This window comes from Ovis canadensis, chromosome 16, assembly GCF_042477335.2.
Source record: "Ovis canadensis isolate MfBH-ARS-UI-01 breed Bighorn chromosome 16, ARS-UI_OviCan_v2, whole genome shotgun sequence".
NCBI lineage: Eukaryota > Metazoa > Chordata > Mammalia > Artiodactyla > Bovidae > Ovis > Ovis canadensis.
The window spans coordinates 36,682,915-36,708,662 of NC_091260.1; the positions used below are offsets into that span (position 1 = coordinate 36,682,915).

General features: G+C 39.9%; 1 protein-coding gene across 2 annotated transcripts in view; it reads left to right on the forward strand.

The window, feature by feature from the left end:
* Positions 1–4,507: 4,507 nt before the first annotated feature.
* The window catches only part of PLPP1 (phospholipid phosphatase 1), a 118,778-nt gene continuing 97,537 nt past the window's right edge, over positions 4,508–25,748 (forward strand). For both annotated transcript variants that reach the window (XM_069556527.1, XM_069556528.1), the window contains exon 1: positions 4,508–6,321. In XM_069556527.1, the coding sequence (XP_069412628.1) occupies positions 6,264–6,321 (58 nt within the window). In that variant the 5' untranslated portion in view covers positions 4,508–6,263. The remainder of the gene's footprint in view (positions 6,322–25,748) is intronic.

Here is a 25,748-nt window from a genome sequence, read left to right on the forward strand (position 1 = left end):
GTAGAGTTATTCTTGGGTTTTCAGGGGAGGATCAGCTCCCCTATCCGCTGAATTGTTCAAAGATCAACTGTAGTTCACATTATCGAGCACCCAAAAAATTTCTTATAGAGTGGTGTCATGAACCTGTAAGCATAGTGGCAGGAAAATTAATCCTATAACTCACCTCCATCCTCAGGCAAGTTTAAATAACAGAAAGCATGTGAGGCATAGTTTGCGTCTTTCCTAAACTCTTGCTTACTTTTTGTTCTCTATTCATTTGTTTATTCAAGCAATTTAACATAAAAACTTAAGTGTGACTTCATTGTGCCAAATGTAGCTCTAGGAGCTGGGGATACAGAGCTGAAGAAGGCTTACACACTTTGCTTTAAAGGAGTTAACCAGTTATATCAATAGAGGTATGAGGTTTAACAAAGCATGAATTGGCGGTTGTGAACGGAAAAGTAGTTAAAAGGTGTGAGAAGGGAGAATTTTCTTGATTTCCAAAACAGCTAAAGAAGGTGGATTCTGATTAAACATCAGGAACTGGATGGCAATCCTACCCAAGATTTTTTTTTAAAGAAAAATATATATGATGCCTTTAAGGGTACACATTTTATAGGAATTTAACTTTATCTCTGGTGATATATATTTTTAAGAGATCATTGAAGAAATAATTTGTGAGCATCCTAGAGAAGGGAAGTGGTGAACATCTGAGCCAAGAACAAGTCATGTGAGATCAGGTTCATTTCTTTGGTATTAATAGATTAGAGAACCATGGTTGATTTGGGGTTGAGTGGGTGGTAGGGAAGCAAAAATAATAGATGTGGATTCACAGAAATGTTTGTTTTAGAAACAATATGTATTGCATGTCTGCCTAGAACAGACAGTTGCATCTACATTTTTATATTTGATTACCATAATAAGCCTGTTAAGGAAATACTGTCATCTGAAAAAATAAACAGAAAACTCAGGCCCTCCAAGCTTGACACTGAAGGAGTCTCAGTAAAAGAAAATCTTGGTGGAGCTGGTTTGCCCACCCATTAGGCTTCCAACTCTGATCCTAGGGATTCACCTCCTTTTATGGAGATAAATACTCTTGCAGACTTTTTCTTACATTGGTAGACTGGCTCAATTTTAACAGAAGACTTTCCTTCTAGTACTTTGCAGCAAAGCTAAAAAAGGGCTGGAAGCCATAAACAAGATTTTGGGAACCACAGGAGAAAACAAAATGGAAATAAACACAGAAAGGACCTGAAACTAAATAACATGATTTACAAAATAAAGTTTATTATTTACAAAATAAAGTTTATTTGTCTTGAATTTACAACCCACTGTAGAGATTATGATTTTCTCTCACTACTAGATTACTTGTTTTGAATGACGGTTTTCAGCACACGGTTATATATTTTCAAGTTTTTTTGTTTCCAGACACACTTTAAAGCTACAAAGTGCTTTAACCTATCTTCTAGAACCTTATCTTCTTTTTTAATATAATTTAAAAGATTATTTATTTTTGGCTGTGCTGAGTCTTCGCTGCTTTGTGAGGGCTTTCTTTAGTTGTGGTGAGTGGGGGCTACTTGAGTCGCACTGTGTGGCTTCTCAGTGTGGTGGCTTCTCTTGTTGTGAAGCACAGGCTCCAGGTGTACAGTCTTCCGTAGTTGCAGAATGAAGGCTCAGAAGTTGCAGCTGGCTGGCTCTAGAGCCCAGGCTCAGTTATGGTGCATAGGATTAGTTGCTCTGCAGCATATGGAATCTTCCTGGACCAGAGATCAAACTCTTTGGCAGGCAGATTCTTATCCACTGCATCCACAGGGAAGTCCTAGAACCTTATCTTCTACTAGTCCTCAATGTGAGTTCCTTGTTTCACTCCCTTTCCTATTCAAAGACTTCAGAATATGTCACTTGTTTTGCCTCTATGCTCAAACCATTCAACATCCATTCCAGCTACTCGAACTGTTTTTTTTTTTTTTTCTTCAGGACTTTGTGGTTTCAAGGACCAAAAATTCAATTAAATTAGCTCAAGTAAAAGGTTTTCTTAGAGTAATATGATATGTGATTTCTCAGAAATAGTAATCAAAGTACTCGAGCCTTATATCAGTTGTGAATATTTGAGACTTAAGCAATAATTTTCCCTTACATCAGAAAATATCTGGAGGTAGCCAAGTTGCTGGTTGTTTTAGTAGCTCAGGATTAAAAAGACCAGGGTTTCTCTTCTTCACCTTTCTCTCATGATCACAAGGTGGCTGCTGTAACTCAAATACTGTTCAAGGAATGCAGAAAGAAGAGGGAAGGAAAACCAGTGCTTTCCTTTGGTCAGGAAAGTAAACATTTTCACAGAAATCTTCCAGTAGACCTCTGCTTACATTACATTTACAATAACTCTGGCACATAGCTGCTCATAAAGGAAATGAAATGACGAGCCACATATTGGAAGGAAAAATTTACAACACAAAGAACTGCTATCAAGAATATACAAAGAACTTCTACAGTTTGATAAAAATAAAAACAATCTAATAGAAAAATAGGCAAAAAAGTGATTAGGTAATTGACAGAAGAGGAAATATTTTTGGTAAACAAATTTAGGAAAAGGTGCCCAACCATATTAGTGATCATGAAGATGTAAACTAAGACAAGACACTGCATCTATTAAATTACCAAAAATTAAGAACTCTCAAAATTTTAAGTGTTGATGTAAATATGGAGTCATATCTACCACTGGTGAGGGGTAGGTAAGATGGTGTAATGCTTAGTAATACAATTTGGGATTTTCTAGTCAAGTTGGATGCTTGTGCTGCTGCTGCCAAGTCGCTTCAGTCGTGTTCGACTCTGTGCGACCCCATAGACAGCAGCCCACCAGGCTCCCCCGTCCCTGGGATTCTCCAGGCAAGAACACTGGAGTAGGTTGCCATTTCCCTCTCCAATGCATGAAAGTGAAAAGTGAAAGTGAAGTCGCTCAGTTGTGTCTGACTCTTTTCGTGACCCCAAGGACTGCAGCCTATCAGGCTCCTCCATCCATGGGATTTTCCAGGCAAGAGTACTGGAGTGGGGTGCCATTGCCTTCTCCGAGGATGCTTGTATACCCCATGAAAGTAGTTCCACAGCTTTCCACACAGGAGACATGTAGGTGAACGTTCACAGCAGCATTATTTGTAATAGCAAGGATGGCAATAACCCAGGTGGCCACTGTCAAAAGAATGAATAAAATGGTACATTTATATAATATACCTGCAATGATTGCAGCAACATCAATGGGTATAAGAAATGAATGAAAAAAATCAAGAGCAAAAGACTACATATATGGCATATGTTTTTAAAAGATAAAATATAAGATAGCTAAACAATGCATATTTTCAGTGACATGTACACATGTCGCCATGTGTTTTTCCACATGGAAAAAACAAAGAAAGAACAAGATAAACACAAAATTCAGGATAGTGGTTACCTCCCCTGAAGTAGAGTACAACAAAGGGATTGAACACATAGATAGATTCAGTGATACCACAATGCTCTAGGCATTGAGTAGTGGATTCCCAGTCATCCACTTATGTTTTAAAACTTACTTAATCTATGTATCAAACATTACATAATAAAAAATTTTAATAACAAATAGTTTTGACAATACAAAAAAAGATTACAGCAGATTGTAAAGCTTTTTGGATGGGCGAGACACATGTACTAGGGAACCAGACATTTACATTTTTTATTGTTTTAGTTTCACAAAGCTTCTTGAGTAATAATAAAAACTACATTTGATTCAGTCCGAGTGGGGAGAAAAGACATAATTACATACAAATACTCTAAGGGAATTTATTCATTAAATTTTGCAAGGTGAATATCATTCACTTTGTAGAAACTTTATAAAATAAAAGGAAGCAAGTACTGTTGGAACAGATAGGAGACTTACCAATAACATTATGTTAAAGAATAGCTCAAGGAAAGGAGTGGGGACAGAAGTGAGAATACAACAAATATTGAAAGAGAAATTGAAATGGATGGTGCAGATTACAGTCTCCTTTTTAAAATGCTTAGTAATACAAGAAGACAGGAAATTATTTTCTCATTTCTTCAGAGATTCTTCAGGACTATTCTTCTCAAGTGCACTCTACTTTGCTTTTATATTTGATGCCTATATTACACAGAGAAAAATACAGATTCCAGGACAAATTTTTGTTAAGAAAATCTGTAAGGGTTCATGTCCAATCCACAGACACATTAGAACCTACCCCAAGGGGGTGTTAATGATGTCACTATACAATAATTGTCTCCTTTTTGTTATTTTCACTATCATTTCAAGGTTATTTAACTCATTCTCAATTCCAGTGATCACACTAGAAACTAATCATGAAAATAAACCAAAACAAACCACACTCCTTCCAAAAACTAACAAAACCTCCCACTTCCCCAAACAAAATGACATTTCTTAATCATTCTTTCAACTGAGGACTTACTGCTTATATGCACATAGTGTACATCCCTTTTAAAATCACAGAGCACGACAATGCATTTTAGTGGACTTTGTTGATTTTTTTTTTTTTTTTTTTTTTGCCACACTCAGTAACTTGTGGGATCTAAGTTCCCCAACCAGGGATTAAACCCAGACCCTGGTCAGTGAGTGTGGAGTCCTAATCACTGGACCGCCAGGAAATTAATTCCCTGTTGATTTATTTTTAAAGCTATTATTTGTAACTCCTCTAAAAGGCAAAACATACTGTCTTCTTCATTATCTTCTCACCTAAGAAAATGGCTGTTGATGTGGGAGAGAGACAGGAAAGAGCAATGTAACTATCACCCTTCTATGAAGTGTTTCCAGGGCTCCCAGGTGTAATCCCCGCCCCTTTTGTGTGCCACCTGTACACTTCTGTGGAGAAAGTCCAAACCAGTTAAGAACAGTTTTCAATTTGTCTAACGTCTTTGATGAAGATAAGATATGAATGTGGAGGAAAGTTACCAATGGTTAACATCGATAGAGGGTTTAATCTTTTGGAAAACACTTTCATATTTATTTTTTTCCAGGCTTCATTTCTTCTTGACTAGAGCACACAGCAGGGATTATTAACATCCTGATGTTACGGGTTACTTTGCTAGGGTCCTACGGGAATGAGGGGTGAGAGAAATAAACTCATTCTGGTACTTGTTAAAATGGTGAGGTACAGTCGATTTAAAACTATTTCAATAGGGGATCATAACTTGCAGCAGGAGAAATTGTCTTCAACCTCGAATACAGCAAAGACACCCGGAAAGTTATTATAGCCCACAAACAAGAAGAGTGAGGGGGGTAGTGGATGAGAAATTAAGATAAAACATTAAGGATAGGGGGATGCTTGCTTAAAGGCAAGTCCGAGGACTTTTATACTAACGGACTTTATATAGAAACGAATCTGATCGCATAGACAAGGTAACCAGATACTAAAGGTGCAAGGATGACTTAGCAGAATTCACACTAATACGGGGCTCTGCCCGGCCAGATTCGAAGGCCTCAATGGAGGCCTAGGCGAGTAGAGGGCTGGGAGGAGCCTGACTAAAGTTCGGCCAAGGAGAGAGAGACTGTCACTGACAACTCCGTTTCTCTTTATTACCCAATCCCCATGGATGAGGGGAGCTGGCAGGCAACCGGGGTTGGGGTGGGTCCAGTTCTTTCTCCGAAGCAGCAATGACCGGTGGCCAGAGATCAGAAGGCCAGGTTCGGCAACACCAGCAGGATGCGTGTCTGAACGACGGCCCTCACACCGCACGGGAGGTGCCCACACGCTCCGCCCGTCCGCCGCGCGTCCCACTTGAGGGGCGGGCTCCGCAGGTCGGGACCGGAGGCGCCGATTGGCTGACGTGCCCGAGCCGGGGTTTCCCGGCCCCGCCCCGTCGCCCCTCACTGGCCGCCCCACCGCCGCCGCCGCGCTCCCTCAGCCCGCGAGGCCGCGCGCAGGCAGGTCCCGCGCTGCCCCGCGGGAGGGGCCTACCGGTCCCCATCCTTAAAGCACGAGTCCAGACGCTCCGCCTGTTGGAGAGGGCGCCTGGCTGTGGACAGCCAACAGCCGGGGCGGGCCAGGGCCGACCGAGGAGGGCCTGAGGCTACGGAGCCGCCGCGGCTGGCACACGAGCGTCTCGGCCCGGACCAAGTGGTTGCGGGAGCTGTAAGGGGAGGCGTGGTGGGCGCCATTGCTGCCCGTCAGAACGCCGCGGGGGTCCCCGTCAGCCCTAGCCGCTCTCCCCTGGCTGAGAGGAACCGTCGCCAGTCCCCGACCCGGTCTCCTGATTCGGGTGCCTCCTCTGCCATCCGTGCGGAGACCATGTTTGACAAGACGCGGCTGCCGTACGTGGCCCTCGATGTGCTCTGCGTGTTGCTGGGTACGTAACGCGCCGCCGGCCCGAGGGGCGTGTGCGCGGGAGCCCGGGGTGGGTGCATCGGTGGGGTGCGGGCGTGTGTCCGCTGGGAGGTGACTCGCCGGGAGTCGCGGACGGGCGTTGGGGGGGGGGGGGGGTGTGTGTGCCTGACGCGCGAGCCTTGCCCGGCTAGACGCTGGGGGCGGCTTCCGCAGCCCGGGGACCCCGCTTCGCAGCCCGCATCCACGCGTGGCCGATGCTGTCAGTCTGCCTTTCTATTGCCCGGCGGTGCGCTGAGCCCACCCTGCTTGGATGCTGTTCACGCCTCTGCGCTCCATCCCTTGCTCTCCTTTCCTCTGTTTCCCGTTTCACTCCCAACAGAGAGGGTGGGCTCCTCCCCTCGCTGATGTAGGGAAGCCTGGTGGTCACTGGCTCATCAGGTTTGGTGACAAAACCGGAGGGTTTTGATGCACTGGGAATTCTCAGTAACTGGCGCCAGTGCCAGGTTTATCTTCCTTGTGGGAAGCAGTTTTAAGTTTTCGTCTATAAAAGGTTAGAACGCTAATTAGAAGGTGTTACCGGCTTGTAAATTGTCAGGCTGTAAGTGGGTGTGATGATGCCAGGTTTCTGCCTATAGGTTTGAAGAAGCTTGCTTTTGAGGGGGATGGGGTTGGCGTGGTGTGCCCCAGACTTGCTGTTTCCTTCTCTGCACAGACCTCGTCATCGTGTAGGTTTCCATCTCCTGTGAGAGCCCACAAGGAGCACTGGACATTTCTTTGGCTGCAGCGAATTTGACGTTGTGTTTCTGAAGTAAGAGTTCAGTCGTAGGGCTTCTGGTCGCCAGTTGCTCTTTTCTTTTGACGAAAAACAATCGAAGTCATCTGGGTAAGGGCTAGGCATTGGAAGGAGAGATTTTCACCGTCTTCATATATATTGTGTAAGGCAGTATCTTTGAACTATTTATATGTTTTGGAAAAAACTACTTACCAGAAGACCTGCTCGATGTTCGGGTAGTCCTCATGTTTGAGTATCGAAGTAATAGTATTGGCGAGCTCTCAGCGTTGGAGAGCTGTGACTTTAGCATCCTAGACGCAGGTCTGCATAATGGCTTTTCGGTGAGAGGGAAACTTCCTCCGCTTTTAATCCAGTATCCATCTCCCCTGCCTCAAACCTGACCTACAAGCGTTTAGGCGCTTGTAGTCTTGCCGAAGTTTTATAAATTCTGTTACCTGTTTTTTGAGGAAAAATCTTGCTTATGAAACATCTTTATTGTTTACCAGGACATTTCCTATATAGCCCCGCAGTGAATTTTAGAAATTCCGTTTAGGAAAGGGAAACACAATTTTGGAACACTATTTTTATAAAAACATAAGTGATCCTTTCAGATATCCGGACATATTCATAATTACATTAATTATATTCAGATTTATTGGCAATGAAAAGTTCACCTTGGTAAATATGTTATATTTTAAAATGTATTTAAATTTATACTCAGTGTTTGTGGAGCTTTGTTAAATTTCATTTATGTTTTAGTTCGGGGAGAGGAAAATGTTCAGTCAGAAGTGATTTTTAAAATTCTAATATATTGAATATTATCCTATCATTGCCACATACTGTACTGTCAGAATTATATATAAATTTCCCATTTTTCCTACCTTATGCAGTTACTAATTTATGAAACAAATGCGTTTTCTCTTTGGGCCAAGCACTGAACCAGGATAGATGAAACATAATACTGCTCTCAGGTAGCTCAATGTTATTAAATACAGAGCCATATGCTAAATCTATGTTTTGTTTGTTTTAATTCATGTATATTTGAGGAAACTATTTGCAGTACAACTTTATAAAATTGTGGGGTTTTGTAGTCTATGTTTTCAGCATGCTGCAAGCATCACATAACTGTCCAATAGAATTGAGTAATTTTATTGCTAACTTGGCCTGACAGTTGCAGAATTTATGATGACTCTCAAAAAAAGATAAAGTTGTTATTTCTGATTTTAAGATCTTTGGTTTTGGGAAAAGCTTGTTTAGGAGACTTATGCATTAAGTATCAGTATCAGATACCTGATCTATTTGAAAAACATTTTATCTGTTTTTGTATTGCTAGAGTTTTAAAATAAGTAAGTGTATTGTCAAGATAAGCTCAGAATTCCCTTTTCCTAAATAGAAAGTGAAATACTGGCTTATTTTAAAATGGTGTATAAGATGACATTAGATTTAATAGCATCAGTATTCTGTTACAAACAACAGTGAAGGAGAACAGTGATGCTAGAGATACAAAGTATTTTCATGCTGAGTTTTGGGAGATTATATATTTTTATTAAAAAACTCACCTTTCTAGTGGGGTCTATGAGTCATTTTATTTATTTTTAAACTTTATGGCTGAGCTGCATAGCATGCAGGATTTTAGTTCCCCAACCAGGGATTGAATCTGTACCCCTTGTCGTGGAAGCGCAGAGTCTTAACCACTGGTCTGCCAAAAAATCCCCTTTAAGGGTCATTTAAAGTTTTATTTTTATTCATCTTACTGACAGCAGGAGGTTGGCGGCCTTTAAAATAGTGGTAGCTCAAAGAGGGTTATCAACTTGGCATTAAGTTTTTTATTTTTCTTTGGAGAACTACAGGTAAAAGTTGACTATAGCAACAGAAAGGTGATCAAGCAGATCATAAGTACAGGGTTATGTGCAAGTGGTTCTTAATTATAATGTGAATATGTTCCAGGTTCTGTTAATGATCACCCAACATCATGCAGTGTATTCATTTAATATGATGATGTTATATGATTGTGTTACATGGCTACTTTATAATATTACAGAAAGTGATGTCTGTTTAAATGATAAACATACCTGTATGTAAGGGGGCGGGTATGTGCATGCTTATGCACGTGTAAAAGCATTTCTATGCCAAGTCAGTATTACCACCACTATGAAACATGATTTCCTCCATATAATACACCCAAATTATTACTTCCTTCAGTGGATCTGGTCTCTTCTTGGAAAAAGAATGAGAATTTTGAGAGATGATATGTATTTGATTCCTTTCTGAGATGGAGTGTGGTCTTGCCAGCTTTCTCTGGCTCCTTTGATAATCAGTTCTATGATTTTAGAAGAAGGCCATAAATATCACCTGAGCACACAAGAAAAGCTGCTCTACAGAGAATCATAGTGGGCTGATGTGAAAGCTGTGTTTTGCTCATCGTGTTAAACCATGTCCTAAATAAAACTTAATTGCTCAGAGTCATTTTCGATTTTATGCACTCTGGCATTAGGCTGCCAATGAATTGATTCAGTGCACATTGATTGAAGGCTAACTCTGTTCCAAGTTCATGTTAGGTGCTAAAGATAAAGATGAATTAGAAAGCCTGTGCCCTCAAGGAGCTTAGGGTCTAATGAGGGAGAAACAAACAAGAGGTTATAATACATCATGGTAAATGTAATAATAAAGGTATGGAATAGATGCTCTTTGAGTACAGAAAAAAGAGTTGTGCTATAAATGATCTATCATAGATAAAGGGGTTGTCTGTGTTTGTTTAGCGGAGAAGGCAATGGCAACCCACTCCAGTACTCTTGTCTGGAAAATCCCATGGATGGAGGAGCCTGGTAGGCTACAGTCCATGGGATTGCTAACAGTCAGACATGACTGGGCGACATCACTTTCACTTTTCACTTTCATGCATTGGAGAAGGAAATGGCAACCCACTCCAGTGTTCTTGCCTGGAGAATCCCAGGGACGGGGGAGCCTGGTGGGCTGCCGTCTATGGGGTCACACAGAGTCGGACACGACTGAAGTGACTTAGCAGTAGCATTAGCAATGTTTGTTTAGAGATACAGAAATGACATATGGTACCCCAGGAGTACTCTTGGAATCTTTTTTTTTTTTTCTCTCTCTCAGCTCAGTACAGGGCAGTGGGAACCCAAGTAAGTAGCTACACGTGTGTATGACTTTTTTGCAAGTATCTCGTGATGCCTGGAAGATTTAGGTGGAACTGGCAGAACCTTTTTATGTGCCTGAGTTTTGCTGGGTAGCAGTCATTTGGAATATCTTTTCTGTATTGTGCCGCCTTCTTTGGCTCCTCTAGATCTTTTCTCTACCTTGCGCTGTGCTCTGGGAGGCTAGTGCTATGGACTGCAACTAGGCTGTTGCTTTTTGTTTCTGGTTGACTTTGACCAGTGGGACAACAGCAGGAGGCCTGGAAGAGCCAGTTTCTTCCTGCTGGATTTGCATTGCCAGAGCTATTTTGTGTTTTGTGAGTAGGTCACAGCTTCTATTCAGTGGCCCTCTGTGCCAGCCAGCTACAGTTACAGATCTTTCTGGGTTTTGGTAACCCTTTACTTGCCCCCTTTAGCCTAGAGATGATAATGGCTTCCTGATGTTGCTGGTACCATTCCCTGCTACTTTCCCTAAATCCTACCTATACCTTTGAAGATGTTTCCTTCATTAAATTCTTATTTAAATACCTTATTTGGGTGTGCTGTTTTTTGCCAGGGTGCTATTGATAATACTCATGTTATGTCCAAAACATCTCTGAGGTGACTTCCTTTTCTGCACTTGACAGCAATTACACTGGCCCATAAAAGCAGATGATAACAGGAACTCATGGGCTCCAACATTGGTTTTCTTAGAACGGAGGGGGTCATGGTTTCCTCAGAATACTGCAAACATGGTATCACCTTTATGCCACATCAGAGTCAATAAATTTAGGGGAAAATCTGGCAACCATACTAGGTGGTTGTGTGTGCGTTCCAAGTTGATTTCGTCGTGTCTGACTCTTTGCTACCCTAATGGACTGTAGGCTGCCAGGCTTCTCTGTCCATGCAAGTTCTCCAGGCAAGAATATTGGAGTGTGTTGCCATGCCCTCCTCCAGGGGATCTTCTGTCTCAGGGATTAAACCTGAGTCTCTTATGTCTCCTGCAGTGGCAGGCAGGTTCTTTAGCACTAGTGCCTCTTGGGAAGCCCCAGGTGATTGTGGAACCCCGTTACTTATTCTTCAGTAATTATGCTGATCTCACTCTGCCCCTTAAGTATTACCCATAGGAGTGCTCCTTTTCCTGATCTCAGTTTGGGCCGCTTTCTTAAGGGAATGTCAGATATTTAATGAAAGAGTCTCCCTTGCTGAAAGTCTGCCGCCTTCCTTTTTCTCCTAACATTTATTTGTCCATTTACTCATTATTGGGTGAATTCACCCACACATTTGTTTTATTATCTAGTAGATGCTGGGAATTCTGTTAGATACCAAAGAGGTACATAAGTAAGTAAATAAATAGGACATAATACTTATCCTGATTACTTGCCATTTCAATTTCTGTTTACTTCTATTAAGCTAACTTCTTTTGCTTCTGATTCAAGTTTACTGTATTTGTTTCTCTGTTTTATATAACTTTTGTCTTTCCTCCCAGCCACTGAGAGGGGGAAGGAATCTCAAAAAAATGAACAAAAATTTGTCAAACTGGCATATTCTTGGGTCAGACTGGCCTCCTCTTGCAAGACTTTTTCTACCTTTAAATGGCTAGTTTGGAACAAAAGCAGAGGCCTGGAGGAAATTGATAGTATTTGGCTTTAGTTGGCTTTATACAGTTGACTTTAAACTTGAATTTACCTTGCTTGGATGAGAGTATGGAAATATTCAGAAAACATTCCCCTCTATAGCTTTTGTGAAAAGTAATTTTTTCCTTTATATTCTGTTTGAATTAAATCCTTTTGGAAACTCATGGACATGCCATAATCTTTGTTAATTTTTTTCTTGCTTAGTCATTTTTTGGCTGAATTCTACCAAAATTTCCTGTGTATTATATTACTCAGTTTGTCAAATTATTCTAATTAGTTTTGATAAGAAATTTTGTTACTGTTTATCTGACTTAAAAAGAAGCTGGTAGAAAGTTGCTAAAACCTACATTTTAAGAGAACTAGTTAACATGTAGCTTTAGGTTTTTTATGGTTTTTTTTTTTTTGGCTGCTCTGGCATGTAGGATCTAGTTCCCCACTAAGGGATCGAACCCAGGCCCTCCTGCCTTGGCAGCATAGAGTGTTAACTACTGGACCACCAGGGAAGTCTCAAGAAACGTGTTTTTTTAAATTTTTTTTTTTTTTTTTTGCCAGATGGCTTGTGGGATTTTAGTTCCCAGACCAGGGATTGAACCCGGACCCTTGGTAATGGGAGCCTGGAGTCCTAGTCACTGGAACACCAGGGAATTCCCTTATGCAAAGGAATTTGAAATGTTATTTCCTCCTAATTTACTGGTTTAATTCAGCATTTGGGATGGAAATATACAGTCTGTGTAATAAGCTAGTTAGGGATTATATAGGCACTGTCTTGTCCCTTATTTTCTTTCTGAAAAAGCATTCATTCAGATATTATGAACAGTGGTTACAGTAACTCTTTTCTTTCATTTTGTCTCTCCTTTTTGCTGTATGTGTGTATGCTCAGTCATGTCCTACTCTTTTTGACCCCATGGACTGTAGACCACCAGGCTCCTCTGTCCATAATTTCTCAGGCAATAATACTGCAGCAGGTTGCCATTTCCTTCTCCAGAGGATTTTCCTGACCTAGGGATCAAACCTGAGTCTCCTGCATCTCCTGTGTTGGCAGGTGGATTCTTTACCACTGCTGCTTGAAAAGTCCTTCTTTTTCTACTTACCTTATTTTTCATTTCCACTTTTTCCTTCCTGCTTTCCTTTGCCCTTCAACCTTCTTGCTATCTAGATTTAAAGCCCGGATGGCTCAGACTGAGTTGTTTCAGTTTTACTTAACTGAAACTAGTCTAACATTGGTTATGACTTTATAAACTATTGATTTTTCTTTAAAACTTTAGATAGACAGCATAGTCTAGTGATGGACTCTGGATCCAAACTGTGTAGGTTCAATTCTAGTTCCTCCATTTATTAGCTGTGTGACCTTAGGCAGATTTCCTCTGTGTGTGTCTGTTGAGTCAGCTGTGTAATGATAAAGTACCTACCTTGTATGGTTGTTGTGAGGCTTAAATGAGTGAAAATATAAAGGTCTTAGAGTAGGCCTTGCACTCGTGTGCATAATATAATTGTCAAATAAAAGTAATCCTCTATAATCCTGTAATAATTAAAACATCATTATTTTAGTAAAAATAACATCAACATAGTTTTGTATTAGGGACAAAAACACAAACTTCAAACTGTTTCCTATAAATACTCATAGAATGTCTTTGAAGCTTACAGAACATCTTGAAATAGTAGTGTCTTATCAGTCATGTGTAAAAACCACATATATGATCTTCAGGTAGTGGTAATCCCAGTTATGTTGGAAAATGATCTGTACAGTCTGTGGTAGAGTGTAACTAAACAGACGGAAAAACTGTTACGTTATACAGTGGTTAAGTCCTGAATTTCAACTTAAGAAAATTGAGTTAGCCAGACACTTGTCACCTTTACTGTTTTTATTGTCCAGGCCTTGGAACTGATTGAGTCACCATATAAAAAGTAGACTTAATATTCCTAAAATTTTTGAATGACCTTAATTGTATTCCGTCATTTGTGTGAATTCTGTTGTTTGATTTCCTACCTATGGTTAAGCAGGCATCAAAGAAAAAACTATTGTGTAATACCTCTTCATACCCCATCTCCCTCTTACTTCTGTTTTTTCAATCAGATATTTATTTATTGGCTGTGCTGTGTTGGTTGTGGGATCCTAGTTCTCTGACCCAGGGATTGAACGCCGGCCCTCTGCAGTGGAAGTATGGAGTCCTAACTACTGGATCTCCAGAGAATTACCTCAGCTATTTATTTTGACATATGTTAACCTGATACTATCTTTTATTTTTTATGTTGTGTTTAATACAGTGTTATTGCTCAGTTGCTAAGTCGTGCCTGACTCTTTGTGACCTTAAGACTACAGCACACCAGGCTTCCCGGTCCTTCACTATTTCCCGGAGTTTGCTCAAACTCCTGTCCATTGAATTGGTGATGCCATCCAACCATCTTATCCTCTTTCACCCCCTTCTCCTCCTGTTCTCAATCTTTTCCAGCATCAAGGCCTTTTGTAATGAGTCGGCTCTTTGCATCAGGTGACCAAAGTATTGGCGCTTCAACTTCAATATCAGTCCTTCCAATGAATATTAATATTGATTTCCTTTAGGAATACAATGTTAAGTTTTAAAATATTTGACTTTGCAACATTGTTCACTTGTTTATCAGCTATTATGTGCTTAATGGGGCTTCTCTGGTGGCCAAGCTGGTAAACAACCCATCTGCCAATGCAGAAAATGCAGGAGACTCAGGTTCAATCCCTGGGTGGGAAAATTCCCTGGAGATGGAAATGGAAACCCGCTCCAATATTCTTGCCTGGAAAATTCCATGGACAAAGGAGCCTGGCATTGCTGCAGTCCATGGGGTCACAAAGAGTTGTACACGGCTGAGCGCACACACACACACGTGCTTAATATTTACAATGCTAGGAGTTATAAATTTCATTGTGAAAAAGATAAGTAAGTTCTCTATACTGATAGTTACAGATATTTGTGAATGCCATGAAAGAATGTAAGCAAGGTTAGAAGAGAGTGAGATATTGAGGGGTGGTAATCTCAAGGACGGCTTCTCTGAGGAAGGCATATTTGAATTCAGATTTAAGAATGAAAGTAAGTTGGTCATGGAGGAGCTGAAAGAAGATGATTCCAGGCATAGGAAAGAGCAGGTGTTGAGGGGCAAAGGGCATTTATAACAGAAAAGAGGCCAATGTGGCTGGAATACAGTATGTATCCTAGTGTTCTTAATAGTAACTATTGCAGCTTATTTCTAAATGTCGAAGTGGATAATAACAATAACTGACATTTAGTGCTCTATGTCTGTGTGTGGCTATGAGGTCTATCAAAACCTGCTTAGGGAGGATAGCTTAGTTATCTTCATTCTGTTGATGGTGGAACTAAGGCCTAAGGTACCTGAGAAACTACCAGTGGAACCCAGGTAAGAAGTGGCATGGTTGGGAATTGGGAAATGCATTTTTAAGAGTTACAACTTTTGAATTCAGATTAACTGTCCAGATTGAGAAATGAAGAGGATAAGAAATGAAGGACTGAGGGAATTAATTGGCTGTAAAAGCAGTGATTATTTTAGGTGGGCTAAATCTTTTATGACTGTCTTTATTCCATATGATGTGGCTTCATAGTCAGTTTCTGTTTATCATGTTTTGAGCATGTATCTGCTGTCCAAAGGAGGCACTTTAATTTTTCATAAATCAAACTCCTAATAACTACTAAGAGTTTGCTAGGAAAGTATATCATACTGGAACATATAACTGATTTATCCTGATCAGTAAAGTTTGTTGTTGTTTAGTCGCTTAGTTGTGTCTGACTCTTTCGCGACCCCTTGGACTATAGTCTGCCAGGGTCCTCTGTCCATGGGGATTCTCTAGGCAAGAATATTGGAGTGAGTTGCCATTTCCTTCTCCATAGGACCTTCCCAATGCAGGGATCAAACCCACATCTCCTGTGTCTCCTGCATTAGCAGGTGGGTTCTTTACCACTGTGCCACCTAGAAAGCCCAATCACTAATATACTCATAGATTTTTTCTTCAAATAGCATTGTTGTTTAGGCAGTTTTACCCAGGAAAGGAAGACCTTTGTACTTTATTGCATTTCATGTGAATCATGTGTGTAGAGTTTAGAGTCACCTTTGGTAACTCATTCCAGTGAATATAGTTAGAACCTCATGGTTTAGTTCTCAGTTGTCACTTCTTGGAAATGTTTCCTGTGTCTTTTTTTCAGGGTGGGGTGCCTAGGAAAATGACATATAGGAAATGTGTAGCGGATGAGCTCTTGAGTTAATTGGCAGCTTGTTTAGCCAGGTTCTGCCTTGCCTTTTGGTTCATTTACGTCAGCAGGAAGAGAGGGGTTGACTGCATAGGTGCTTGAGGGGTAAATAAGAAGAAAACTATTCCTTATTCAATGCATAAATGAGCCTTTGGTAAATGTTTTACATAACTCATGAAATCATTACAAAACTGTGAAGTAATAGGCTTGTTGTATGCCCTAGCACTGGTGGTACAAAAATGGATAAAAAAATAAAACTCATGGATCTCAAGTAGCTTCTTGCTTACTCTGGAAAACAGACTCGTAACAATGACAATACCATATTGTAAGCTGAGTGCCTGATATGTCATAGCACTTAGGTACCAAGAGTGAGTGAGACAGGGTCTCTGTCCCCAACGGGTACACAGAAGCTGTAAGGGGAGAGAAGTAGGTATTTTAATGAAGTCTGTGAATTTCAGAACAATTTCTCCTGACATCTTCGCTTTTGCTTTCCAGCAAGGATACTGCAAAGCTTGGGGAACATTACACTTTTGGTTAGTGCTAAATTCTGGAAATAATTCCTGTAGATAGTTCTGAAGTGGTGAAATGAAAGTTGCTCAGTCATGTCTGACCCTTTGCAACCCCATGAACTGTATAGTCAATGGAATTCCCCAGGCTATAATACTGGAGTGGGTATCCTGTCCCTTCTCCAGTGGATAGTTCAGAATCCGGCTTTATTACTGTGTGGAAACACTGTAATATGAGTGCTTGCTGCTGCTGCTGCTGCTAAGTCGCTTCAGTCGTGTCTGACTGTGTGCGACCCCATAGACGGCAGGCAGCCCACCAGGCTCCCCCGTCCCTGGGATTCTCCAGGCAAGACCACTGGAGTGGGTTGCCATTTCCTTCTCCAATGCATGAAAGTGAAAATTGAAAGTGAAGTCACTCAGTCGTGTCCGACTCTTAGCGACCCCATGGACTGTAGCCCAACAGGCTCCTCCATCCATGGGATTTTCCATGCAAGCGTACTGGAGTGGGGTGCCATTGCCTTCTCTGATATGAGTGCTTAGAAAGTGTGTAATACATGTTAGGCATTCAGATATTTTTTACATGAATGAGTAGGCAAGATACTTGAGTCAGTCGGTCTTCTGGGGGTTGGAATTTAACTCTGCTACTAACTGTGTGACATTGGGCAGGTTGGTTCAGCTCTCCATGAGTCTTGTCACCTAATGAGGAAAAAGATAATGATAATTGTGTCTTCCTCATAGTGCTGTGAAATTAGATGAGATAATGTGAGAGAGTGTATGTGAAGTTTTAACATAGTCCTGGTCTGTCCCGTTGTTGTTATCATGATCCCTATTAAGATAATAACTCAATTCGGCCACTGATCCTGTCTGTTGTTTAAATTTGATACCATGTACTGGGGAGTTTTCTTTTGGGACATTGTTTAGTGTAGTTCTAGCTTCAGTTTAAATAGCATTTGAATTGGGACCTGGTTCATATTTCAGTTTCTCGTGCCCAGATCACTATGGGAGATGTTCTGATTACTTCTAACCTGTTTCTTTCTGGAATCAGATACCTCACTGAGATCTTATCATTTTACTTCTAGGTGAGCAGTATTTCCACAGCTCATAGACAAGGTACCAACATGAGTATCTGTAGTTGAGCGAAATAGTAATAAACAAAAGTGTGTGTGAAGTGGAAATGGCATGATTTGGGTAATCGTAACTTCTCTTGGTACTCACGTTTTAAAACATGAAGATTTTATTTCTTGAGTATGAGCTAGTCAGAACCGAATAACTTGCAGTTCAGGCTAAAGTATGGCTGCAGTACAGCTAAACATAACAGGTTCTTTTCATAACTTCTCTTGATCAATAAGAATTTTTCCTTGTTTTCTTTCCATGAAGTTTAAGAAGTAAATGTTTATAGTGGTCCCATCCACCTGCAGTGTTCTGGGATAGGCCTAATTTTAGGATAGCCTTCCTCATAAAGACAATATGGCTCTGTAATTAAATGTATGCCTAAACATAATTAAAATTCATACTTTTATAATATTTTATGTTTTAATATTATATATTTACAATACTTTTCTTTAAAAAGCCTATTTAAACAGTTTTTCAAGTGACATCCCAATTGATTTGGAAAATATACCTAGAATAGTTATACAGTGTAGCAGAAGCAAGTGACATTTATTATTTTTATATTTTTAAAAAATGGCATTGATAAGAGAAAGAAATTTTGAATATACTCCTTCTCATATGTTGTCTATGTCTGACTCAGTGGCCTAGTTGGAGAAGAGGTCTCTTAAGTTGTGATGTTATCAAAAGTTGTAGGGCAAATTATGGGTAATACTCAACTTTATGGTTAGTGTTGGATATCTATATGAATATGAGTGAGATTCTAAGTTCTGCCATTGATTGCAGTTTAATTACTAACCAAATCTAACAATGAATAAATTATCTTTTAAGAAGATAAGTTTTTTGCATTAGACTTCCTCGCCTTGCTTAGGATTTGACATTGTGGATGATTTTTCACTGAATAACAGTTTTGTTTATGTAATTTATTTAAAGGGTTCAAAGTGTCATCTGGTAGTGAAAGTGGTTGGCTTGCAAGTCACGTTCTAGTTTTGCTGCTGCTTTTCTCTCTGATCACATGGGCAGGATCACTTGGGCTGTTTCATTCACTCATGTGTAAATTATAATGAGAATAATATCTACCTTATCTATCTCTCTGGGTCATAATGGTAAGCAAACTTTCTTATTAAGGAGAGCCAATAGCTGCAGAACATATTTGAGCATTTGACACTAGGGTGGGAAAACAAAGAATGCAGGGTAAATGGGGCATTTTGAGCAAGGCAGCACACTTGTAGGAGATCTGTTATTAATCTAGCCGGCCATGAAGGGAGTGTTGTCAGCAGAAAACAGGAAAAATCTGAAGGCTGACTGAAGTATTCAGAAAGTAGTGACATAGGAAAAATGGTCCCTGATACAAATAATGTAGACCCCCTGCTTGAGTTTCTTCTTTTGCCACACATAGGCATATGACTTTATTAGTGACCTGATAACTTATGAAATCTTGAAACTAGTTGGATACTCTTCTATCAGCCATACTGTTAGAAGTGGTGACATATGCCACCTTGAGAAACCAAAGCAAAATATAGTTTGTCAGACTCACTGAAATTTCAGTGAAGGGAGATTTTCAGTTTTAAAAAAGATGAAAAAGGATGTTCAACTGCCATTAAATTAAAAAAAAAATACAAAAAGAAATCACAATTAGGCTAGGTTAGATCTAGTTTGCTTAATATCAGGAGATTGTCATCTTTATCAATAGCAGTTTGTCTTCAGCTAAGACTGTCAAAATCTTTTGCCAAAGATCTGAAATACCAGGGAAATCTCTTCTAACTTTGTATTTGCCTGTGTTCTATTCTATTCCAGTGACTTGCAGAATATTTAATAGGAAATAGGAGGGAGATGTTCTTTGAAATAAAAGAATTACATTATCTAAGATTATGTTTCTGTTTTCCTCAGTACTAGTCTTGTAGTTTGTTAGTCAGTTAATGATTGGAGTGGTGAGACCTTAATGTTACTGTGTAGCTTTGGGTGGCAGAATGGTGCATTACTATGTAGGGTATTGGCATATAGCTTTCATTGAACAGTTAAGGAATTTCATTTACCCAATAACCCTGGAAACCTACCACCAATTGGAAATATATACACTAGAAGTAAAATACTATGGCCAAAGTTACAAGAACTACTTAAGTTGAGTCCTACTTAAGAATCATATTTTTGTTTGGTAATAATTTAAAGCTTACACTTAAAAGCATTGAGCTATTCAGTAGTTGTGACTGAAATTTTGAACTTATAAGCATCTATAGCTCAAAAGCCCTGATGTTGGCTTTGGCTAACTTAGTTTCTTCTGATAAAAAGGAAGGCAAAGAGTAGAGTGAGGAAAAGAACAATTTTTTTAAATGAAGAAGTGAATATTGCTATAGTCTGTTTTTACCTTTCAAGAGGAAGTCAGGAAAGGGATGAAGCTTCCTGGAGAGAAAGAGGGACAGTAGGATTAACCATGACGGTGCCTTACGAGGCCTAGATTAAGCCTTTACTAAGTGTAAAGAAGCGCTTCCCAATAAAGAGATAATAGTGGAGATTCTGATTTTCAGTTGGATAAATCTAAGGGTCACATATACAATGGTTTAAATTTCCTGAAGTAAAGAATTTGTTGTTTAGGTTGGTCAATGATAATTCAACCTGTGTTTAGGATTTACTAGGGAAAGAGAACAGATTGCTGAAAAAATTTTGTTATAGTTACCCTTACTTCATGTCCTCAGACTTTTCATAATTAAGAATGAAATACTGAGATTGGAGGGGAATTCCTTGGTGGTCCAGTGGTTAGGAGTCAGTGCTTTCTTTCTTTCTCTTTTTAAATATTTATTTATTTATTTGGCTGTGCTGGGTCTTAGTTGTGGCCACACTGGATCTTTGATCATTGTGGCACGCAGGATCTTTAGTTGCAGCATGTGGGATCAAGCCCAGGCCCCCTGCATTGGGGGCATGGAGTCTTAGCCACTGGACCACCAGGGAATTCCCAGGACTTGGGATTTTCACTGCCATGGTCTGGATTTGATCTCTGATCATGGAACTAAGATCCCACAAGTTGCCCGGTGTGGCAAAAATCAGTCAATCCATCTACCTATCAATCAATCAATAAAATTTTAAAAAGAATAAAATATTGAGATTGGAAGATAGCATAACATGGTTGAATGTTTTATAAATTAAAAGCAGAGGGGTTTGAAATTTTGAACTGTCAGATATATCAAATAGAGTTGTGACAGAAATGTTATAGTTCAGATAGGGGCTAGCTATAAACATATTTTAGTGTATTATCTGAATATAATTCAGAAGAAGGTGTTTATGTTATAGGATATAAAGACTTATTAATACTTTCTATATTAAAGTGTGTGAATGGGTACTTGTTTGAGGGGGCTAGCATCATCTCTGCAAACTACTCAAAAATAAGAGAGAAATGAACTGTTGCAGTTTAAATGTAGGGTATTACCTTGCAATTTCAACAGAACTTTATTAAAATATTTTTTATTTTATCAAGATATTAGTTCCATTTATTTTTTTAATGTATAAAAGTTTTACAGAATTATTTTGTATTCATAAGATGCATAAAATTTAAAGAATATGGACACTGAAACAGTACAGGTCTGATCACCTACTAGGGTGATCACCCAAGTTCACAACTTCAGTTTCTTTATCTGAAAAGGACTGGGTCTTCATCTGTATGTTCTCGTTGGCTGTGATGCAGTGTCCATTATGTAGTAGGCATTTGCTTATTCCGGTAATATTTGTTCTTACACACATTGCGTGCTTGGTTCTGTCGTGGGCAGTGGAGATGCATATAGTCACACAAATAAATATAAAAATGAACCATTAAGTGCTCTGAAGGAGAGGTTTGGGTACTATGAGAGTTCATAAACAGGATTTTGAATAAGAAGGATAGGGTAGCTTTTTAAAATGATGACTTTGGCTGCAGAGTGGAATAATAGATTGGAGCTGGAAAAGAATGGATTTAGGGAGATCAGTTAGGAAGCTGTTGCAGGGGTCCAAATGAGATAACGGTAGTGACAGTAAAGAGGTGCTGGTAGAGATGGAGGAAGGTTGAGGGATTTGTGAGGTATCTGGGAGATAAAATGGACAAGTTTTGGTGACATAGGAAAAATGGAGAGTCAGAGAGAAATATCAAAGATAGTTTTGAAAGTTCTGGCTTGTATAATTGGATAGATATTGATTTCTATAATAACTAAACTGGGGAGCCCTAGGAGAGAACCCATTTAAAATGGGAATGGGGATGGAGATGAGATAGTGAGTTTGGTTTTTACCATGTTACGTGAAGTTTTAAAGTTTCCAAGAAGGAGTATTTGGTCCTTGTTTGGATAAATGGATCTAAAGCTCAGAGCTACTGTCTGACTTTTCGGAGTCCTTTTCGGGTATATTCATGGTAATTGAAGTCATGAGAATTGATGAAATCTCAAGAAGAAGTTATAAATGAAAAAAAAAAAAAAACAGGTTTAGGACTGAGCTTCAGATTGGTTGGAAGAAATAAAAATGGCCAAGACTGAGAGGGAGAGGACACTTGAAAAAACCAGAAGACTGTTTCTGGAAAGCCAAATGAAGAGAGTACCTCAAGAAGAGAGTGATAACAATGTCTACATCCTCCTGAAAGGTGAGGTAACACCCGCAAAGTGTCCATTTGGTTTAGTTATATTAAGGTCACTGATAACTTTATGTAAAGCCATTTTTAAATTGTGGAAATGGCAACCTACTCCAGTGTTCTTGCCTGGAGAATCCCAGGGACGGGGGAGCCTGGTGGGCTGCCGTCTATGGGGTCGCACAGAGTCGGACACGACTGAAGTGACTTAGCAGCAGCAGAGCAGTGAGTAGTTGGTGAAGTGGAAATCTGTGGGTGTTGGTAGTTCTTTTAAAAAAAGTTGGACTTAGAAAAGAGAGTGTAGTAGCTAGTAGTCTGGGATAGTAGGTTGTCATGGTTTCTTGTGATACACCAGGTGATGGAAGAATACTTTTCCCAGATAAAGGAACCATTTTTAGGTCAGTGGTATAGGAATAGTTGAATTCCTCTTATAGAACCGTCTTTACTGAGAACAATGGATTATTTGATATCCATGCTTTCCAAAGTAATTGTTAACCAGATACGGTGGAATCTGGTATATGAAGCCTGGTAGACTGGTTTCAAAATTCTGCTTTGCTGAGCTGCTGAAGACGCCAGTTCAATCCCTGGTCAATCCCTGGAGGAGGAAATAGCAGCCCACTCCAGTATTCTTGCCAGGATAGTCCTGTGGACAGAGGAGCCTGGTGAGCTACAGTCCATGGGGTCACAAAGAGTTGGACATAACTGAGCGCAAGTGTACTATTTTATTACGCATTCTTGCTTTTGGTCACACAGATGGCTTATTTAGTCTTGTTGAACTTCAGTTTCTTCACTTGCATAATGGAGAGAATACTGTCTACTTCACAGATTTGTTAGTAATAAATAAGAATTAGTAGGCAGTCAACAAACTATTACCTGCCTGTCTTTTTTCTTGTTCCCCGTGGCAGCTGCTGTTATTGTGTAGTTTCAGCATTGCATGTTTGCTCTTGGCCTGAAAGGAATAGTTTGTGGAGTTCTTCCTTCTTGCACCTTCTATCTTCTGTATAAAATTATACAAAATATAACTTTTATCTTCTGTATAAAATTTAACTTGAGTGGTACAAACATAGATTTTGGGGAAGTTGGATATATGATTTGCTGCTGCAATCATCGTAACTATTAAAAAAAAGAATTTTACCAAACTTTTTGGCTTGTGTGCCTTTTTAAAAAAAAAAAAGCATATGTGTTTTAAACAAAGCTTACTAATTTAGATATGCTACTTTGGTCACTTCCTGCCAAAGTTAGAGTTTTTATGTTTTCCTTCTGAGACACACCTTAGTGTAACCTTATTTTAGTTTCTGGAACCTTGCCATTTGGCATAATTTCAGAGTAGACATGATGGATCCATATAAATTAAGATTTAAATACACAGCACATTTTTTAATTGGTAGGGGCATGTGAACTCTTAAAAGCAGTTGAGATCTTAGGTCTGGATTTTATTTGGTAGTTTAAACTTTTTCATCTGTAGTTTTGATTCTTTTTTTTAATTTATTTTTAATTGAAGGATAATTGATTTACAGTATTGTGTTCAGTTCAGTTCAGTTCAGTCACTCAGTTGTGTCCGACTCTTTGCAACCCCATGAATCGCAGCACGCCAGGCCTCCCTGTCCATCACCGTCTCCCGGAGTTCACTCAGACTGACATCCATCGAGTCGGTGATGCCATCCAGCCATCTCATCCTCTGTCGTCCCCTTCTCCTCCTGCCCCCAATCCCTCCCAGCATCAGAGTCTTTTCCAACGAGTCAACTCTTCGCATGAGGTGGCTGAAGTATTGGAGTTTCAGCTTTAGCATCATTCCTTCCAAAGAAATCCCAGGGCTGATCTTTAGAATGGACTGGTTGCATCTCCTTGCAGTCCAAGGGACTCTCAAGAGTCTTCTCCAACACCACACTTCAAAAGCATCAATTCTTCGGTGCTCAGCTTTCTTCACAGTCCAACTCTCACATCCATACATGACCACAGGAAAATCCATAGTCTTGACTAGACGGACCTTTGTTGGCAAAGTAATGTCTCTGCTTTTGAATATGCTATCTGGGTTGGTCATAACTTTCCTTCCAAGGAATAAGCGTCTTTTAATTTCATGGCTGCAGTCACCATCTGCAGTGATTTTGGAGCCCAAAAAGATAAAGTCTGACACTGTTTCCACTGTTTCCCCATTTCCCATGAAGTGATGGGACCAGATGCCACGATCTTAGTTTGCTGAATATTGAGCTTTAAGCCAACTTTTTCACTCTCCTCTTTCACTTTCATCAAGAGGCGTTTTAGTTCCTCTTCACTTTCTGCCATAAGGGTGGTGTCTCCTGCATATCTGAGGTTATTAATATTTCTCCTGGAAATCTTGATTCCAGTTTGTGCTTCTTCCAGCCCAGCATTTCTCATGATGTACTCTGCATAGAAGTTAAATAAGCAGGGTGACAATATATAGCCTTGACATACTCCTTTTCCTATTTGGAACCAGTCCGTTGTTCCGTGTCCAGTTCTAACTGTTGCTTCCTGACCTGCATACAGGTTTCTCAAGAGGCAGGTCAGGTACTCTGGTATTCCCATCTCTTTCAGAATTTTCCACAGTTTATTGTGATCCAGCAAGTCAAAGGCTTTGGCATAGTCAATAAAGCAGATATAGATGTTTTTCTGGAACTCTCTTTCTTTTTCCATGATCCAGTGGATGTTGGCAGTTTGATCTCTGGTTCTTTTGCCTTTTCTAAAACCAGCTTGAACATCTGGAAGTTCACGGTTCATGTATTGCTGAAGCCTGGCTTGGAGAATTTTGAGCATTACTTTACTAGTGTGTGAGATGAGTGCAATTGTGCAGTAGTTTGAGCATTCTTTGGCATTGCCTTGGTTTCTGCCAAATACCATGTAATTTTGATTCGTTAAGTACTTCTTATGCATATTTGTTCCAAAATGGTGAAATCAAGTTTGTCAGATTTTTTTTCTACAAGTTCAGTTGCTAAAGAAGTCTCCTTAAAGAATTTAAAATCTGCCCACCGGCCACCACCATCCATAGTCTCTAAAGAAGCATTTATGTGTATACCTTTCGCTGCTGCTGCTGCTAAGTCGCTTCAGTCGTGTCCAACTCTGTGCAACCCCGTAGACGGCAGCCCACCAGGCTCCCCCGTCCCTGGGATTCTCCAGGCAAGAATACTGGAGTGGGTTGCCATTTCCTTCTCCAATGCATGAAAGTGAAAATTGAAAGTGAAGTCGCTCAGTCGAGTCCGACTCTTAGCAACCCCATGGACTGCAGCCTACCAGGCTCCTCCATCCATGGGATTTTCCAGGCAGGAGTACTGGAGTGGAGTGCCATCACCTTCTCCGTATACCTTTCTAGATGATAACAATTCTAGAAATTCTATAAAGGCATTATAGTTTGTTAGTTTTATTCAAGAATCACTATAATATTAATAGTAAACACACACCATTATTCTTTGGAATATAGGCCTTCCTGCTGAATGGGAGAAGTTGTCAGTTGCCTAGTTGCTGAAAAAGGA